This window comes from Tachypleus tridentatus, chromosome 12 (assembly GCF_004210375.1).
Source record: "Tachypleus tridentatus isolate NWPU-2018 chromosome 12, ASM421037v1, whole genome shotgun sequence".
In the NCBI taxonomy this organism is placed as follows: Eukaryota; Metazoa; Arthropoda; class Merostomata; order Xiphosura; family Limulidae; genus Tachypleus; species Tachypleus tridentatus.
Window position 1 is genome coordinate 49,914,894 of NC_134836.1, and position 16,441 is coordinate 49,931,334.

At 34.6% G+C, this 16,441-nt stretch overlaps 1 protein-coding gene across 6 annotated transcripts; it reads left to right on the top strand.

The window, feature by feature from the left end:
* The first annotated feature begins 5,477 nt into the window (after positions 1-5,477).
* Positions 5,478-14,554, top strand: LOC143233261 (ubiquitin-conjugating enzyme E2 variant 2-like). 6 transcript variants are annotated; one of them, XM_076469270.1, is made up of 4 exons: positions 5,478-5,855; positions 7,655-7,804; positions 9,279-9,404; positions 11,927-14,554. In XM_076469270.1, exons 2-4 carry the CDS (start codon positions 7,802-7,804, stop codon positions 12,065-12,067), a joined length of 270 nt encoding a protein of 89 aa, XP_076325385.1. In that variant the 5' UTR covers positions 5,478-5,855; positions 7,655-7,801; the 3' UTR covers positions 12,068-14,554. The 6 variants fall into 6 exon arrangements, with proteins under 6 accessions (XP_076325385.1, XP_076325390.1, XP_076325384.1 ...); XM_076469269.1 differs by having other exon boundaries at positions 5,534-5,921; XM_076469272.1 differs by having other exon boundaries at positions 5,536-5,869.
* The last annotated feature ends 1,887 nt before the right edge of the window (positions 14,555-16,441 follow it).

The window sequence follows — 16,441 nt, forward strand, 5'->3', positions numbered from 1 at the left end:
TAAGACCAAGAAGCAAGGGAATATTTTAGTACTTCAATGGAAAGGCAAACGTCCTGGTATTTTGATTAGTACAGAACATGAAAGTGAAATGAAATACAGTAGAAAAGATTATTCCAAAATTAAAGAACCAAACCCCCCATATGGTTTTAGATTATAATATCAACATGAGGTTAACTGATAAAAGTAACATGCAAATTGGACAAACTGACTGAATTCGTAAATGTGTGAAGTGATACAAGATGCTTTCTTTCATCTAATTGATATCTCAGTTGTGAATTATTATAATATGTGTCTAGTTTTGTTTGTTTGTTTGTTTTGGAATTTCGCACAAAGCTACTCGAGGGCTATCTGTGCTAGCCGTCCCTAATTTAGCAGTGTAAGACTAGAGGGAAGGCAACCAGTCATCACCACCCACCGTCAACTCTTGGGCTACTCTTTACCAACGAAAAGTGGTATTGACCGTGACATTATAACGCCCCCACGGCTGGGAGGGCGAGCATGTTTTGACGCGACTCGGGCGAGAACCCGTCACCCTCAGATTACGAAGTGCACGCCTTAACGCGCTAGGCCATGCCAGGCCCATGTGTCTTGTAAAAACTGTCAAGAAACCATCGTTCAGATTAAAGAAAAGAGGCGAAAGATGGTGACTACCTGGTGCAAATAATGTAGAGTAGCACTGTGCATTGGAGAATGTTTTCGTGATTTTCGTACCCTAAAAAGAAATTTGAATTTGAATAAAGTAAATTTTATTATGCTTTTATTTTTATTTGCTTTCATGTTTTGTTCAAAACTCATTATAAAATTGCTAAAGATCATGTTTAATAAATATTTTTTTACGTCTGTGGTGAGCTGTTATTTGGATCATTCCCGCTGTTTAAGGGTTGAGGTTTAAGTATCAAAAGCTGAAGAAACGTTAAAATTAAAATGTTTCGAATTTCTGATAAAATCTGTTGAGCTGTTGATTTTATTTTCACGCTTCTTTCAGTTTATTAATTTCAGATTCAATATCAAAAACAAGTAAAATAGCAATTTGGATTTATCTTTTGTCTCCCATTGTTATTGATGTTCGTTTGTAAGTTAAAAGAAACTGTTCATATTTAAAGGAACTTTTGTGCCTTTCATGAGAAAGCATGGGATTATCAGGTAAAACCGAGTTAAACAATGAACAATCGGATATGTTCATTTAACTGGATTTAATTATCACATCTAGTGCCATATATCTTACTAATTGAGTCATGACTTAAAATGAAATAACGAGACTGTACACAAAGTGAAGTGTAAAATGAACAGTCTTAATTGCAACACTAAATACGAATACGGTGTGTCTACATGCTTTTACTTAAACAGAGAACTTTCATTTTTACCCACAACTAGTGCAAACCACGTGTACGTGTTGGTCCTTCTCATTGCAACATATGTGAGGTCACGACTTTAGGTGTCACCTGAAGTACCGCTGAAAGGCACTGCTGTTGACAACCTTGCTTAACGTGTAGTTCAGATTTTATCTAGTAGAGAACTGTTGTTTATTAGGTACACAAAGAACTATTTGTGCTCCGTCTATCACAGATATGGAAACTCTGTTTCTAAAAGTGTAAGTCTGCAAACATATTGCTGTGCCACTGTTGTTGTGCCAGAGAACAACCAATGCAGTTGGAATTAAATCATTAATAATTAATAGCTGAGTCAGTGTTAAATGAAATAAAGAAACTGAACATAAAGCGCAAAAACAAAATGAACAATCTTGATTGTAACAAAGAAAGATAGTATATATTTAAAAAGGGCTGGTATGGGATGAGAAAATTTTCATGTTCTCAACCCACACCAGCCGTTTTTAAATACAGTGGTACCTCGGTTCTCGAACTTAATCCGTTCGAGAAGGTTGTTCGAAAACCGAATCTATTTTTCCCAAAAGAAATACTGTAAATTAAATTAATCCGTTACAGACCTCCAAACATTACGCATATTAAGCAAAAATATTGCTTATTTATACCTGTATAATAATACTTACATGCACAAAGCCAACCACAAAAAATATAAACACAATAAAAAAAAAACAATAAATGAAAATTTAACTGCACTTTACCTGTGCTGAGGAGAGCTGATGGCGTTGGTGAAAGGTGGTGAGGAACGTGGAGAGTATGAGAGTTATTAATGTTTGGAAGGGAGTCACCTTCCATAAAATGTCAGGTAACTCTCCTTCTGGAGTTCTTTCTATTTTCTGTCTCTTTGCACCGCTACAACCTGCTTGAGACTCACTGGACCTATTTCTCACTAAAAACTTGTCTAATGAGGTATGTTTTTGCCTGCATTTTAAAATGTTTCTGAAGTAAGACATGGCATTGTCATTGAAAAGGTTTATGCTGCGGTTTGCTACAGCTTTTTCAGGGTAAAATTTTTCCAAAATCTTTGTAACTCTCCCCATTTTCCACACATTTCCTACATTTGTGAACTAGGAACATCCTCTCTTCCCTCCTCCTCATCTGAAGTCACATTCTCAGTTGCCTTCTGTTGCTGCTCCTTCTGAAGGTCTTGGAGTTCTTCCGTGGTGAGCTCAGTGTTGTGGTCTTCCACCAACTCCTCCACATCATCACCACTCACATTCAGACAATATCCTCGACAACAGGCTCATCCTCAAAGCCTTCAAAGTCTCTATCTGCTACTGAGTCTGGCCACAATTTCTTCCAGGCTGAGTTCATGGTCCTCAAAGACACTTCCATCCAGGCTTTGTCTATAATCCTCAAGCAATGGAGGAGATTAAGGGAATTTTTCCAGAACTCTCTGAGGGTTAACTCTGTGTGAGAAGTCACTTCAAAGCACCTTTTAAACAGTGCTTTAGTGTAGAGTTTCTTAAAGTTCAATATGACGTGCCGGTCCATGAGCTGAATGAGAAAAGTCGTGTTAGGGAGCAAGAGCTTCACCGTAATTTAACTGTACTCCTCCACCAATCGATCCTCCAAGCCTGGTGGATGAGCAGGTGCATTGTCCATCACAAGGAGGGTTTTGAGTGGCAACTGTCTTTCCGTGAGGTAATTCTTTACACTTGGGGCAAACACTTCATGGACCCATTTCATAAAAAAATGCCAGGTTACCCATGCTTTGCTATTAGCCCTCCACATGACATTTAGTTTACTTTTCAGGACATTATTTTTCTTAACAACCCTCGGGTTCTCAAAGTGGTACACATGCAAAGGATTAAGTTTTAAGACCCCACTTGCATTACTACATAACAACAGATTTATCCTGTCCTTCATTGGCATGTGTCCTAGCAGTGACTTCTCATCCTTGGCGATGTAGGTCCTCTTTGGCATTTTCGTCCAAAAGAGGCCTGTCTCATCACAGTTGAACACTTGTTGGGGAATAAAACCCTCAGCTTCTATATAGTCCTTAAATTCCCTAACAAATTTATCAGCAGCGTCTTTGTTATAACTGGCACCCTCCCCATGTCTCACCTCACTATGTATGCCACTTCTCTTCCTAAATTTTTCAAACCACCCTACTAGCCTTAAAGGCATCACTTGTATCAGCACTCGTTCCAGGGGGTGTTTTTCAAGAGGTCAGCATGCAACTGCTTTGCTTTCCCACAAATGATGGTCTCAGAAATGCTATCACCAGCTAACTGTTTTTCGTTTACCCAAATAAACAACAGTTTTTCTAATTCTTTCATTGTTTGTGAACTTTGTTTCGTGAGCTCTGCCACTCCTTTTGCAACATCAACACCTTTGATGACCTCTTTATTTTTTTAGTATGGTGCAGACTGTAGACTTCGCCATACCAAACTGTGTAGCAAGGTCAGACACGCAAACACCACTCTCATATTTCGCTATGAGATCTTTTTTCACCTCTATTGTGGCTCTAACATCTTTTTTTTGGGTTTTCTGCTTTCATTATCTTTTTTTGACCCCATGGTGGCTTATTTAATCAGAATATTTTGAAAAAACAAAAAAACGAGAACGTTCACAGCAGATTTTAACAGGGATGTGGACTGAGCAGCAGGTGCGGGTAAAATGTTTTGAGCAAGCTTGGCGTGGGCCGAAAATGGTCGAAGGGTCGTTCGGGTCATCAGTTGGGTTATTTCGGGGGTTCAGGTCACGATAGATTGGTTCGGGAACCGAGTTTATGTTCGACAACCGAGACATATTTTCTGAAACAATATGTTCGAAAATCGAATTGTTCGAGAAAGGAGTCGTTCGAGAACCGAGATACCACGGTATATATTTTTCTCTACAAGTGGATTTTCTTGTTATCAAATAAAGATAGTATATGTATATGTGTTTATGATTATGCTGGTCAATCACTTTGATTGGACCTTTTCCAACGGGCCCGGCATGACCAGGTGGATAATGCACTTGACTCGTAATCCGAGGGTCGCGGGTTCGAATCCCCGTCACACCAAACATGCTTGCCCTTTCAGCCATGGGGCGTTATAATGTAACGATCAATCCCATTATTCGTTGGTAAAAGAATAGCCGAAGAGTTGGCTGTAGGTGGTGATGACTAGCTGCTTTCCCTCTAGCCTTGCATTGCTAAATTAGGGACGACTAGAACAGATAGCCCTCGTGCAGCTTTGCGAGAAATTCAAACCGTACCTTTTACAACCATCCGAGTTGGAACCACATGCCAGGCAACTGTAGGGTAAGGTGAAGTTTAAGACTCACCAAATTCAACATTTCTCAGGTCAATTTGCATTCACACAGTTAGTTACATGCACTACCCCCGTTACATAGTTATTCTCATAACAATACAGGTGGGGTTGTAACCCCAAGATATCAACAACTTTCCATAATGTTTTCCACGGGCGGTAACAAACTTTATATACTTTTGAAAACAACAAAGATAACTTCAAACAAGATCAACATAACGGTTTTCTCGAACAAATGTTATGTTGTTTGAAATAAAACCATTATCAATACAGTTGAATTTATAAGTTGCATGGAGTGAGATAATTTGTTTACCTTTTTTTATCATTTCAAAATAAATGTTACAATACTACGAGAAGATAGAAACACGTGCTTTGTTGTAATGTTTTACACATCGAATGAATATATAACTTTGGGGAATTTACACTTTTTGATAATTCAGTTTGCTAAGTGTTTGTATTGTTATTTAAAATCCAAACGTAATGAGTGGACTATAAAATGCACGTACTGGTATTACTATTTAAATAACGATTTATATCTTATTTTTGTAATCATATGAGCACATGAAAGAATTTTTATCCAAGGATTGGTAGTGTCAGTAAGTATATATTATTCAGCAATTGTAACTCGAAGGACAAAGATACTTTTACCCCGCCACTACTACGTGTGTCAGGTGTAAAAGATTGTTTAGTCTAGGTAGTATTAATTAATTAATTTTGTGAGGTAATATATGACGATGTATTAGTTTTACGTAAAAGGTAAAAACAGACGAATATTAGAAGAAGGCTTTTTAATATAAAAAAGACAATTGTTGGAAGTTGTGTTTGAAAGCCATTGATGTGGAGAATATAGAAATTTCTAGAAAACGTAAGTACTAGATATATAAATAGCGGCAAGCAGACCAAGAGGGACAATGATAAAGTAGAAAAGCGAGGGAAATGGCTAGTACTGGTAATGACTTTGGTAGTCCTAGCAGTATCACAAAGGAACGTATGTACGATTTAGATGGAATTTGTGAAAGTGTTAACACTTTAAAGAAAAGTGTTTTGGAACTTTGTAACCAATCTACAAGACTTGCACAAAATGTCAAAGCTGTAACCGAGATGCAAGACACGATCTATGAAATAGCTAAAGTATGGTGCCACTGGATTGAAAATGTGAAACGTTTTAATTAAGTTGAAGAAGATGTGGTTTCTCTTAAATGCTGAGTCGAAATAGGTAGAAATTACAAGGCAATGAATAAATTCTTACTTTGGAGTTGATTTAGTAATTTGTTGTTTGCATGTAAGTGCTGATTAAAATAGTTTGCAAAACCTACTTTTTATGAATTGACTTAGAAAATTAGTGTCATCTGTATATTATTAAACAGTTTATATATTGAACAGACAACTTTTATTGGGTTAAAAGTTTCTCTCAAGAGTGTGTTCATGTTTTTCATCAGATTGAATTTTATGTATTATTTGAATATAATAGTATGTGTAATTCCTGTTTTTTATCTTACGAATGGGGCCCGGCATGGCCTAGCGCGTAAGGCGAGCGACTCGTAATCCGAGCGTCGCGCTAAACATGCTCGCCCTCCCAGCCGTGGGGTGTATAATGTGACGGTCAATCCCACTATTCGTTGGTAAAAGAGTAGCCCAAGAGTTGGCGGTGGGTGGTGATGACTAGCTGCCTTCCCTCTAGTCTTACACTGCTAAATTAGGGACGGCTAGCACAGATAGCCCTCGAGTAGCTTTGTGCGAAATTCCAAAACAAACAAACAATCTTACGAATGCAAACCCAAATAAAATGTATGTCATTTAAAAAAAAAAAAAGTGGAGAAGTGTAATTAAAGGGAGATAAATAGTATTGAGAATGAAAGGTGTGTATGTTTTCTTATATCAAAGCCACATCAGGCTATCTGCTGAGCTCACTGAGGGGAATCGAACACCTGATTTTGGCGTTGTAAATCCGTAGACTTACCACTGCACTAGCGGGGAGCCAGAATATAAGGCACAATAGTTGATATGTGAAAGTGAAATTTATAGTTTTCTGACATTTTAAGAAAATTATTAACTCGTCAAAGGGTGTTCTAAAGCAATTCAACCTGCTCGTGTGGACATTGACAAAAATAAACGATTATTTGGAAGTAGGCATGTATGAGAAATGCAAACAAGTAGCTAAGTTCAAAGTATAACTGCTGTAACTTCGAGTCATCGTGTGTTAATTATATGCTGATACTGTTATTATAAAAGTGGCAGAGAAGAAAAGGAATGAGTGAATTATACACTGAGTGTTAAAGGTAAAAAGAGAGGAAATTAGTTTGGCTATTGAACTCGATTCTAATGTGAACAAATTGGCCTAAGTGGATTATTGACAAGAAGAGAATTATATGATGTTTAAGATACTTCTGTAGTTAAATGAATGTTTGCACATGCATTTAACTTGTTCCAATATATAGTAAAATAAATAAATTTGATAAAGTTAAGTAAATCTCCAATTAAATTTAGTTTTATTTCTAGTTGAGTAAGAACAATTATCAAACAACCGGTTATATTATTAAATAAATTACTCTGTTTCACTTTGTTTGATTTTTGGAATTCGTGCAAAGCTACACGAGAATTAATTTAGCAGTGTAAGACCAGAGGAAAGGCAGCTAGTCATCAACACCCACCACCAATTCTTGGGTTACTCATTTACCAACGAATAGTGGGATTGACCTTCCCTAATTAACATCACCACGGCTGAAATGATGAGCATGTTTGGTGTGATGGGGATTTGAACCCTCGACCCTAAGATTACGGGTCGAGTGCTTTCACTACCTGGCCAGGCCGGCCCTTTTACTTGGTAAAATGTTAATAAAAACACTTTTGGATAATAAGAAATAATCAGTCTATTTTAAGATATCTATGAAATTGTGAACAAATAAATAATATCCACATATTTGGTTTCATCTCATTGTACACTGCATTCCCATTGAAAGATTTAATCTTTGTTTTACAATTCATTAATAGAACAGTTCTGTTACTCTTTTATAGAACTGGAAGAAAGAAAATTTATCCCCCAAAACATAAAATATATACACTGCTGGCCAAAATCTTCAGGCCAATGAACAGAATGAAAAATATGCATTGTTAGACTCAACCACTTATTTGAGTAGAGCTTCGAAAGATGAAAACAAGAAAATGGTAAATAAAAAATAAAAAAACTTTTTTAGCATTCAGTTGGGAAAATGTGAACACTATGAAATTAGCCTAAATACTAGCTGATCAAATGTTTAAGATCATGCTGAAACGAAGCATTAATCGGTAAACACGTAACAAAATTTAGTCATTTTTGTTCAAGCATTAGCTTTATCAACATCTCCTGTGTTACATTGGGTAAAAACATGGCAAAGGCTAAAAGGTTGACAGAGTTTGAACGTGGCAGAATTGTCGAACTCAAAAGCAAGGTCTTTCTCAACGCATCGCTGGTGAGACTGGGCTGAAAATGCTGTTGCAAATTTCTTAAAATACCCTGAGGGATACGGAACGAGTGCTCAGCCCAAGAAAATTTCGCGGCGTTGAGCAGGAGGATTCGACGGGTTTTCCGGCAAGACACCAGCCGATCGTCGAACCAGATGGTAAAGACGTAATGAAATTTAATCACTTGTATTCAAGCATTAGCGTTGTCAACATCTCCCACTGGAGAATAAGATACCCTATGAACCATTCATTTCGTTAAATAGTCATCTGTCTATATCTAGACTTAGGTAGTATGTCTAATAATATTTACTTATGATGTAGTGTTGTGCTTGGCAAACAAATGTGTATTTCAATGTTTAGTAGTGGTGAAACAGTTTTTAACATACTGTTTTGAAATTACAGATGTGCTAATCTCTAGATTACCAGATTACTTGAGTAAGTTTTATAGTTTTATTTTGGAACTACATTTGATAAAAGAATATCCTTTAATTTTTCCATTTCTTATTGGAAAATTTTTTATTTGGAAATGTGGGAACCCTGTAATAAACAAACTGATAGGATTAGTAATGTGGAGGTATGAGAAAGGAAATGCAGTTTTAGTTGAATAATTGCCTGATTAAAATTGAATTTCACACAAAGCTACACAAGGGCTATCTACACTAGCCATCCCTAGTTCAGCAGTGTAAGAATAGAGGAAAGGCAACTAGTCATCATACCAACTACCAATGCTTGGGCTACTTTTTTACAAATGAATTTTGGGATTGACCATCACGTTGTAATGCTCCAACAGCTGAAAGGGCAAGCATGTTTAGTGAGACAGGGATTTAAACCTGTGACTCTCAGGTTACGAGTCGAACGCCTTAACCCATCTGGCCATGCTGGGCCAAATCAAAGGTGATACATGCTCTGCAACGTGAAAGGGACATTTGAGAGTTTTTTAGTCACATGTTGTTGAAAGTATGAGATCAAAATCAATGAAGAAAAGTTTTAGGTATTTTAAAGGTAATTTACTCCTTGATAAATGTTTAATTTAAAAAATGTAAAACTTTTATTTAAGGTATGGAACAACACATTTCTGTGACTTGTATGAAAGAGATGCTTTGTTGTGAACTTTCTTCTTTTATTTGATTACTTTTTGTGTTACACATACAGTATATGACATGTATTTCTCACACAGCAGTTTGATTTTGTTTTTTAGACTCCATATGAAAATAGAATTTATAGTTTAAAGATAGTTTGTGGATCCAGTTATCCGGAAGAACCACCAGTCTGTCGATTTCTTACCAAAATCAAGATGACTGGAGTCAGTGATGTAACTGGTTTGGTAAGTTATCTGTCATGCAGTAATTCTGTATGCAGCAGTAGTTTTCATTCAGTAAAAGCCAGTCATCCATGAATTCCATTTATTCATTGAAACTTCAAGCCTGTAAGTTCAAGTCATAATGAAACTACAGAATCTGTAATTTGTTTGTATTAGATGATACCTGGTGTGAATGTTTCTGAACAGAAATCCATATTTTTTTATTCAAAAAAGGCCATACTTAGTAATTATTTGCTCAGCTTAAACTACATGTATTCTTTCATCACTAACAACAAGAGGATTAAGTTATATGTAATTTAGTGAATGATATTGTTACCAGGAAACATAAAAATGAAAGAAAATAATATAAAAACAAAATGGGTAAAAAAAACTACTTTCACCAATAAATGGTGTGTAGTATTTAAATATAACCTACAGATAAAAAATATAAACAAGTATAAATTTAACTCAAAAAGGAGATGTACAATTTTCTGTTAAATTTGGGAATTAGAAGATAATAACAGTGTAGTGTTATGCCTATAGTTTAAAGAAAATTACGAAGTACAATTTTTTTGAAGGAAAGTTTTTGGAGATCTTAGTTGTGAATAATAAGAAAAGGGTTTGTGATTAAATCTAGCTTTTTGTGACCTTTTCAAAATGCTGGTTTGTAATACATAGAACAAACAGTTTGCTGGGACCTTTCATGATAAATTAAAAAGAAAAAAATATTATTTTCTTCATAGGTTATGCAGGGTTCTGTTAACGTTGTAGATAGCCTGGTAACTTTATAACAATAAACACCAAAGAACTGACCAACCCTATTTTGCTCTGTTTAACATGTGTATGTAAAAGCACTAAAGAATTGTTACAGTGAATATTTTAATCAATTTTCTTGGGCTGAGCACTTGAAATTCTCGTTCCGTATCCCTCAGGGTCTTTTAAGAAATTTGCAACAACATTTTTACTACACCCACTCTCACCTGCGATGGCACGTTGAGAGAGACCTTGCTTTTGCAGCTCAACAATTCTGCCACATTCAAACTCTGTCAACTTTTTTAGACTTTGCCATGTTTTTACCTGATGTAACACAGGAGATGTCAGTGGGAGATGTTGACAATGTTAATGCTTGAACACAAATGACTAAATTTTATTATGTGTTTACCAATTAATGCATTGTTTCAGTATGATCTGAAACATTTGATCAGCTAGTATTTAGGCTAATTTCATAGTGTTCACATTTTCCCCATTGAATGCTAAAACAGTTTTTTATTTTTATTTACCCTTTTCTTATTTTCATCTTTCAAAGCTCTACTCACAAAAGTGGTTGAGTCTAACAATGCAAAATGCATATTTATTCCTTATGTTCATTGGCTTTAAGATTTTGGCCAGCAGTTGTCACTGTAAGACACCTATCAGAAATTTGACAGTGTAAGACCTATCAGACATATGCCAGTGTAATATAAGACGCTTGTGTAGGCATCTGCCAGTGTGTGAAACCTATCAGACATCTGCCAGTGTGTCAGACATCTGCCAGTGTGTGAAACCTATCAGACATCTGCCAGTGTGTGAAACCTATCAGACATTTGCTAATGTAAGACACCTCTATAGATGTTTACCAGCATAAAACTTTACAAATACAAGATTGTGTAGATCCATCATCATAGTAGTAATTTTTCAAAATTATGCCATTGTTTAGCATCATGAATACCTTTTATTACAAGCATGATGTTTTTAGACTAAAGTAACATTATATATATTTCATGATTTTCTAGATCACTAAAAATTTTATATGGAAATAAACTTCTTCTTTTTTTTTTGCATTATTTATTTCTAAGTAACCTAAATAACTTCAGATAGAAACTTTTGGTTGTAATTTTCTGTGTTATATCATTATCCAAAGAAAGTGGTCAAGTCATAACTTTTAATTTATTATGAAAACATGGATTAGGCAGACTTGTACATTGTATTTGTTGTAATGTATTTCTTTTATGTCTTCCAGTTCATTTATTTTAAATGTCTAGTCATTTTGTTGTTATGTTTAATACAAGTAGGGGAATCTTTAGTTTGTTTGTAAGAATTTCCACTGGAGTAATTGCTACGTAAATTGTGCAAGTAGATTTTTTTTTGTACTAGAACTTGTGAGTTTCGTAACATATTAACCTTTGACTTTTAGTTGTTTAATCTTGCCTTTGTATAAATTATTTTGGATGTTTTAATGTTTTAAGATGTATTTTGTAATCAGTGGACAATGCTTTAAGAATTACTCCTAATTTGAATACCAGATCAATGCAGGTGAATATAAAAATTGTCATTATACGATAGTGTTAACAAAGATTAACCAGTTGGTTCTAGCAATGAGCTGAGTTTGTTAAGATGTGTTTAACTTTATGAAGTTATAAAAAGTTTGTAAGGTAGAAATTGAATTAAAAATTCCAGTTGGTATCTCATAGCTCATATTCTGTACAATCTAAAACAGGAGAAAAGTTTATAAAAACAACTAATTTCAGTGACACCATTCAGTGAATGTTTTTTTCCTTGTTTTGTAGATTGAGAGAAAAATGATACCTGTATTAAACCATTGGCAGAGAACTTACTCAATCAAGACAATATTACATGAACTTCGTAGAGCAATGACTTTACGAGATAATCAGAGATTGGCTCAACCACCAGAGACTTCAACATTTTAACATGAAGGATGTGAAAGACTTTTGCAATGTGAAATGTCAATTTTGTTTGCACCAAGGCTCAGTAGAATGATGCTGTAGCTTCAGAAAAAGGAAGCTTTAACATGTTAACAAAAATTGGCTGGAAAGTGCTTAACTACCTCTATTTTTTGCAGGTTATATTATTATGTTTTGTTATTGAGGACAACTTAATGATTTAAATTAAAGCCATGGGTAAAATTGTTTTTAATTATTTGCTATATTGGCACTACATGGAGTGGGCGTACATGACATTACAAGAAGAAAATGTTTTTTCCTCATGAAAAGGATATAATATACCTAGTATAACAAGAAGAGGGTGTGATATTATTTTATATTACAAAAGAAATTGGATGTATCTGATATCACATAAAGACTTCTGTCATTTTGCAAGGAGATAGGAAGGGTTTATCTGATATTTCAAGAGGAAATAAAGATAACTTATTTAAGTGTACAAGGAGTAGAAGGGAATTTATGTTATCTCACCAAACTACAGAAGGTTGCAAGTAAAGAGATTAGGGATTATCTAGTGTTAAAGGAGAAAGAGGGTTGCTTGGCTATACTAATGTAGAGAAAGGTTTTATTATACTGCAAACACTTGCAGGTTGCCTGATATTGCCAAAAATAATTTTATTTTACATTTTTTGTGCAGTGAGAAGATGGGTGAATTGTGTGCTGTTACAAAAAAAAAAGGTGTGTGATTTTGTAGAGGCGACTCATGTCATGAAAGGATTGTGGAATTTTCTGGTATTAAAAAAGAAAGAAGTTTGATTATAGAAGTAAAGTGGTATGTTTTGTTGTGCTATAAAGAAATGGAAGGAACATTTGGGAAGATATGTTCAACCTTACAAGCATAGAGAGAGGTTTTTCTTATACTTTAAAAAGTTAGAAGAACTGATGTGTGCTATGAGAAATTAGGTTTGTCTCTGTTAGAAAAAGCTGAGAAGTAGCTTTTCTTTTACTCTCAGGTGATGATGTATATGTTTGATGTTAGATGAAAAGTGGGATAAATTGACAGATGCCACTTTTGGAAAGGTAATTTCAGTTGGAGAGTTGTATTTTTTAAAACAAATAATAATTGAATTAATATTAGGAGTATGTTCAAACTAAATTACTATATAGGCAGTTTTTAAATTTTGTTGGATTTTTTTCTTTTGAAAATATTTGAACAAACACAGAATATCCTGATAGATTTTTAAGTCTTGTTGCCAGAAGTGTAAATGTGTAACAACTTATTGTTTTTGTCATATGGAATAAGTATTAGCATGAATGATTGCCACCACCTGTGTTTAGTAATTCATGAACTTGTAATAAAATGTTACAAAATAGATTTTTACACAGTACTCCAGTATGTATTTTGTGAAGCTATATGTCTTTTTACTTCTAGTTTATAGTATGAGAAGAACTTTAACTGTGAAATATTAATGCTTTTGAAATGATGGTGACTAAGTGTTTCAAGAGATTCAATCTTTCTCTACCTTTGTAAAATATATGTTTCGTTTAAGGCAGCATTTCCCTCCCTCAAGACACTGTGATTACTGCTACAGCACATCCAGTAAAATGTGAATAGAGCCATTCACAAAACAAACTCAAACAGAGGACAAGGGTAATCAAAATTATTGTAATTTATTGTAAGTTTAATTTATGTGGATATCGAATAATTGAACATTTTACACCATTTCACTTGTGACACACACACACACAGTTATGTACTGTTGCACATCCTTTGGGAAACATAGGAAGTACAGTCAGAAATATTAACATTTAGTCACACAGTTACCAAGAAGACTAATTTTAAAGATGAATATTCCTATTATTCAAAAACACCTGACCCACTATTTGTTTTTCTAAGATGTACACACTATATTCACAAGAACACAGTTTTGTCCTCACTCTTCACATATCTTACAATATATAAATGTTATAGTTACTTACTGGTTTTCTTAATCTTAGTTTGGAACCCAACTGAATAGTTTTGCAAATGTCACTTTAGTATGTATTTACACAAGTTTTATTGTAAAATATTCTTTAAAATATTTCAACAAGTAAATTTTCATGAGGACATTTATCTACAGAAATGTTTGAAAACTAACCTTGTTTGTAACTGGAAACATTTCTATTTAGAGAATAATAAAAAACAAATCCTTCGATATCTTGTATTTTGATAAATGTTTATGCAAGATTTAGCTTTCCTGCAGATGAGAGCTGTACTCTCTGTTAGCTGCATTAATTGTTCAATATTGAGGAACGTTTTCTGACTTTGGTAATAAGATTCCATACGAAGTTAATTTTATGATTATTAACAAAACTGTGTATATAATTTTAACTTAATAGCTGTTATTAAAAGCCAGACTGATTAACTCTTATCTTTGCCTAACAGTGTGTTTAGTGTTAATATAACAGGCTCTCTTAATGTAGAAAATGTATGCTTATCAGTAAAGAAAGGTAATAGAGATTGAATATTACTGACCACATTGTTTCTTGTGTCACTATAATTAGTAAATTTATGAAAACCTGCACACAAAAGTCATTTAAATTTTGAAGCTACCGAAATTATTATAAATATTCTTGCAAAATCGTTTAGCTCTCATTTTACATAAATTAATAATTACAGTTGCATGCTTCGATGCATGTATATACAACAGTTTTAATTATCAGTAATTTTAACTTAATAATTTCCATTGCAAGTGTGGTATTCCTGGTAAAAGGGTTTCACAACAGAGCTCTCAGTTAGGCCTGCTAATTGGAGTTTCAGGGAATACCACTCTATGGAGTTTAAAGAGCTCTCCAAAGTCCAACTGGAATCTTCTTGAAAAAAAGCTTCAGCATTGATAATGCACAAGTACAAAAAGGGCGAATGTTTAATGCTGTGTCTCAGAGTGATAAGAGTGAAATGGATACTTCATTAGAAAACTTATCAATCCGAAGTGCCCCCACAATTACAAGTGAAATCATACACTAATCTTAAAAGTGATGCCCCAAGTTATTGTTAAATATAAAACGTTTAACAAAACTACGTCTGCTATGAGAAAACAATACGCTTAAACGTAATTTAAAACCAGGCTTGCAAGAAGTTTAGCTTATGTCACCGTTACTCAAATAAATTAAAACTAATCTTACATTTCCAGTATCGTATCCAAAGTTAAAATGCTACAACCACAGTTTTCACAGTACTGCGGTAAAAAGATCTAGAGTTATGCACAACTGTAGATGAGCATAAAAGGGTAGTGTGAACAGTGTGCTTAAACAGATCACTTACCCCAAGTGGGCAGGAGTTTGCATTTTTGAAGCTAGAATAGATTAGAGGAAAGAGACTATATTTGTCACAAGCCACCATCAGTGATCGTTACAACCCTGTCTTGTGCTTGACTCGTAAACATGCTTGCCTTTTCAGCCATGAAGGCGTTGTAAAGTTATGCCCGATTCCACTATTGGTTGGCAAAAGAGAAGTCTAAGAGTTGGCAGTTGGTGGTGATTACTAGCTGCCTTCCCTCTAGCCTTTCACTGCTAAATTAGGGACGGCTAGCACAGATAGCTCTCGAGTAGCTTTGTGCGAATTTCAAAAACAAACAAACAAACTTGACCCTTATCCAGCTATTCAACAGGAAATATAATTATTTCTGGACTTTACGTCCTATATTCCTTATAAAAATGGACGAATCCATGTCTTACTTTTTTTTTTCAAAAAATTGTGGTCTGTTTATTTAAACTGAGAAATAACTTGGAAGAAACATGTTGAAGACATTTTGTTGGCCAACTGTGGGTTGTATTTTATGAAGATCAACTAGTGACTTGCATTTTAACAACTTATTTGTTTAACCTCAGCGAACGCTGCCAACGTCAGGCTAAAAATTTTAATTTATCCATCGGATGGTGATAGTGTTCGATAACATTTAAGTTTCCTTAACTAGAAACTAATCCAAACCAGTGTATATACACATTATAAGGTATAGTGATAATTATTAGGATATGAAAATAATCCGGGCTGAATACACAAACATTTATTTGTTTAAAGAGTAAATAGTGTTTTATTGGTAACACTTCAAATTAAAGCTACATTATTTCATGAAAATACGTTTTAAACAGTATTAACCCTTAAACTGCGGCCATCGTCAGTTGATGATTTTGTGCTTGGTACAGCTATCATAAATTGATGATACAAGCTAAAAACAGTTGGCAACCTCCTCACCCCGTAGTGACCGTTCCCATTCAAAGTGTTGCTACTGAGTCAATTTTTCAGTATAAGTCGCGGAGCAGAAAAGGAAGGGGGCGTCGTCTGAGGAAATGAAGCGAAAACGGTTTTCATCAAAAGACAAAACTGAAGTATTAGCACGTGATAATTATTCCAATGAAGAATAA

Bases quoted from the DNA above. Each gene is read 5' to 3' on its own strand.
- LOC143233261 (XM_076469270.1), top strand. The intron at 9,405-11,926 runs GTAAGTTATCTG...CTTGTTTTGTAG, and splicing joins TCAGTGATGTAACTGGTTTG to ATTGAGAGAAAAATGATACC.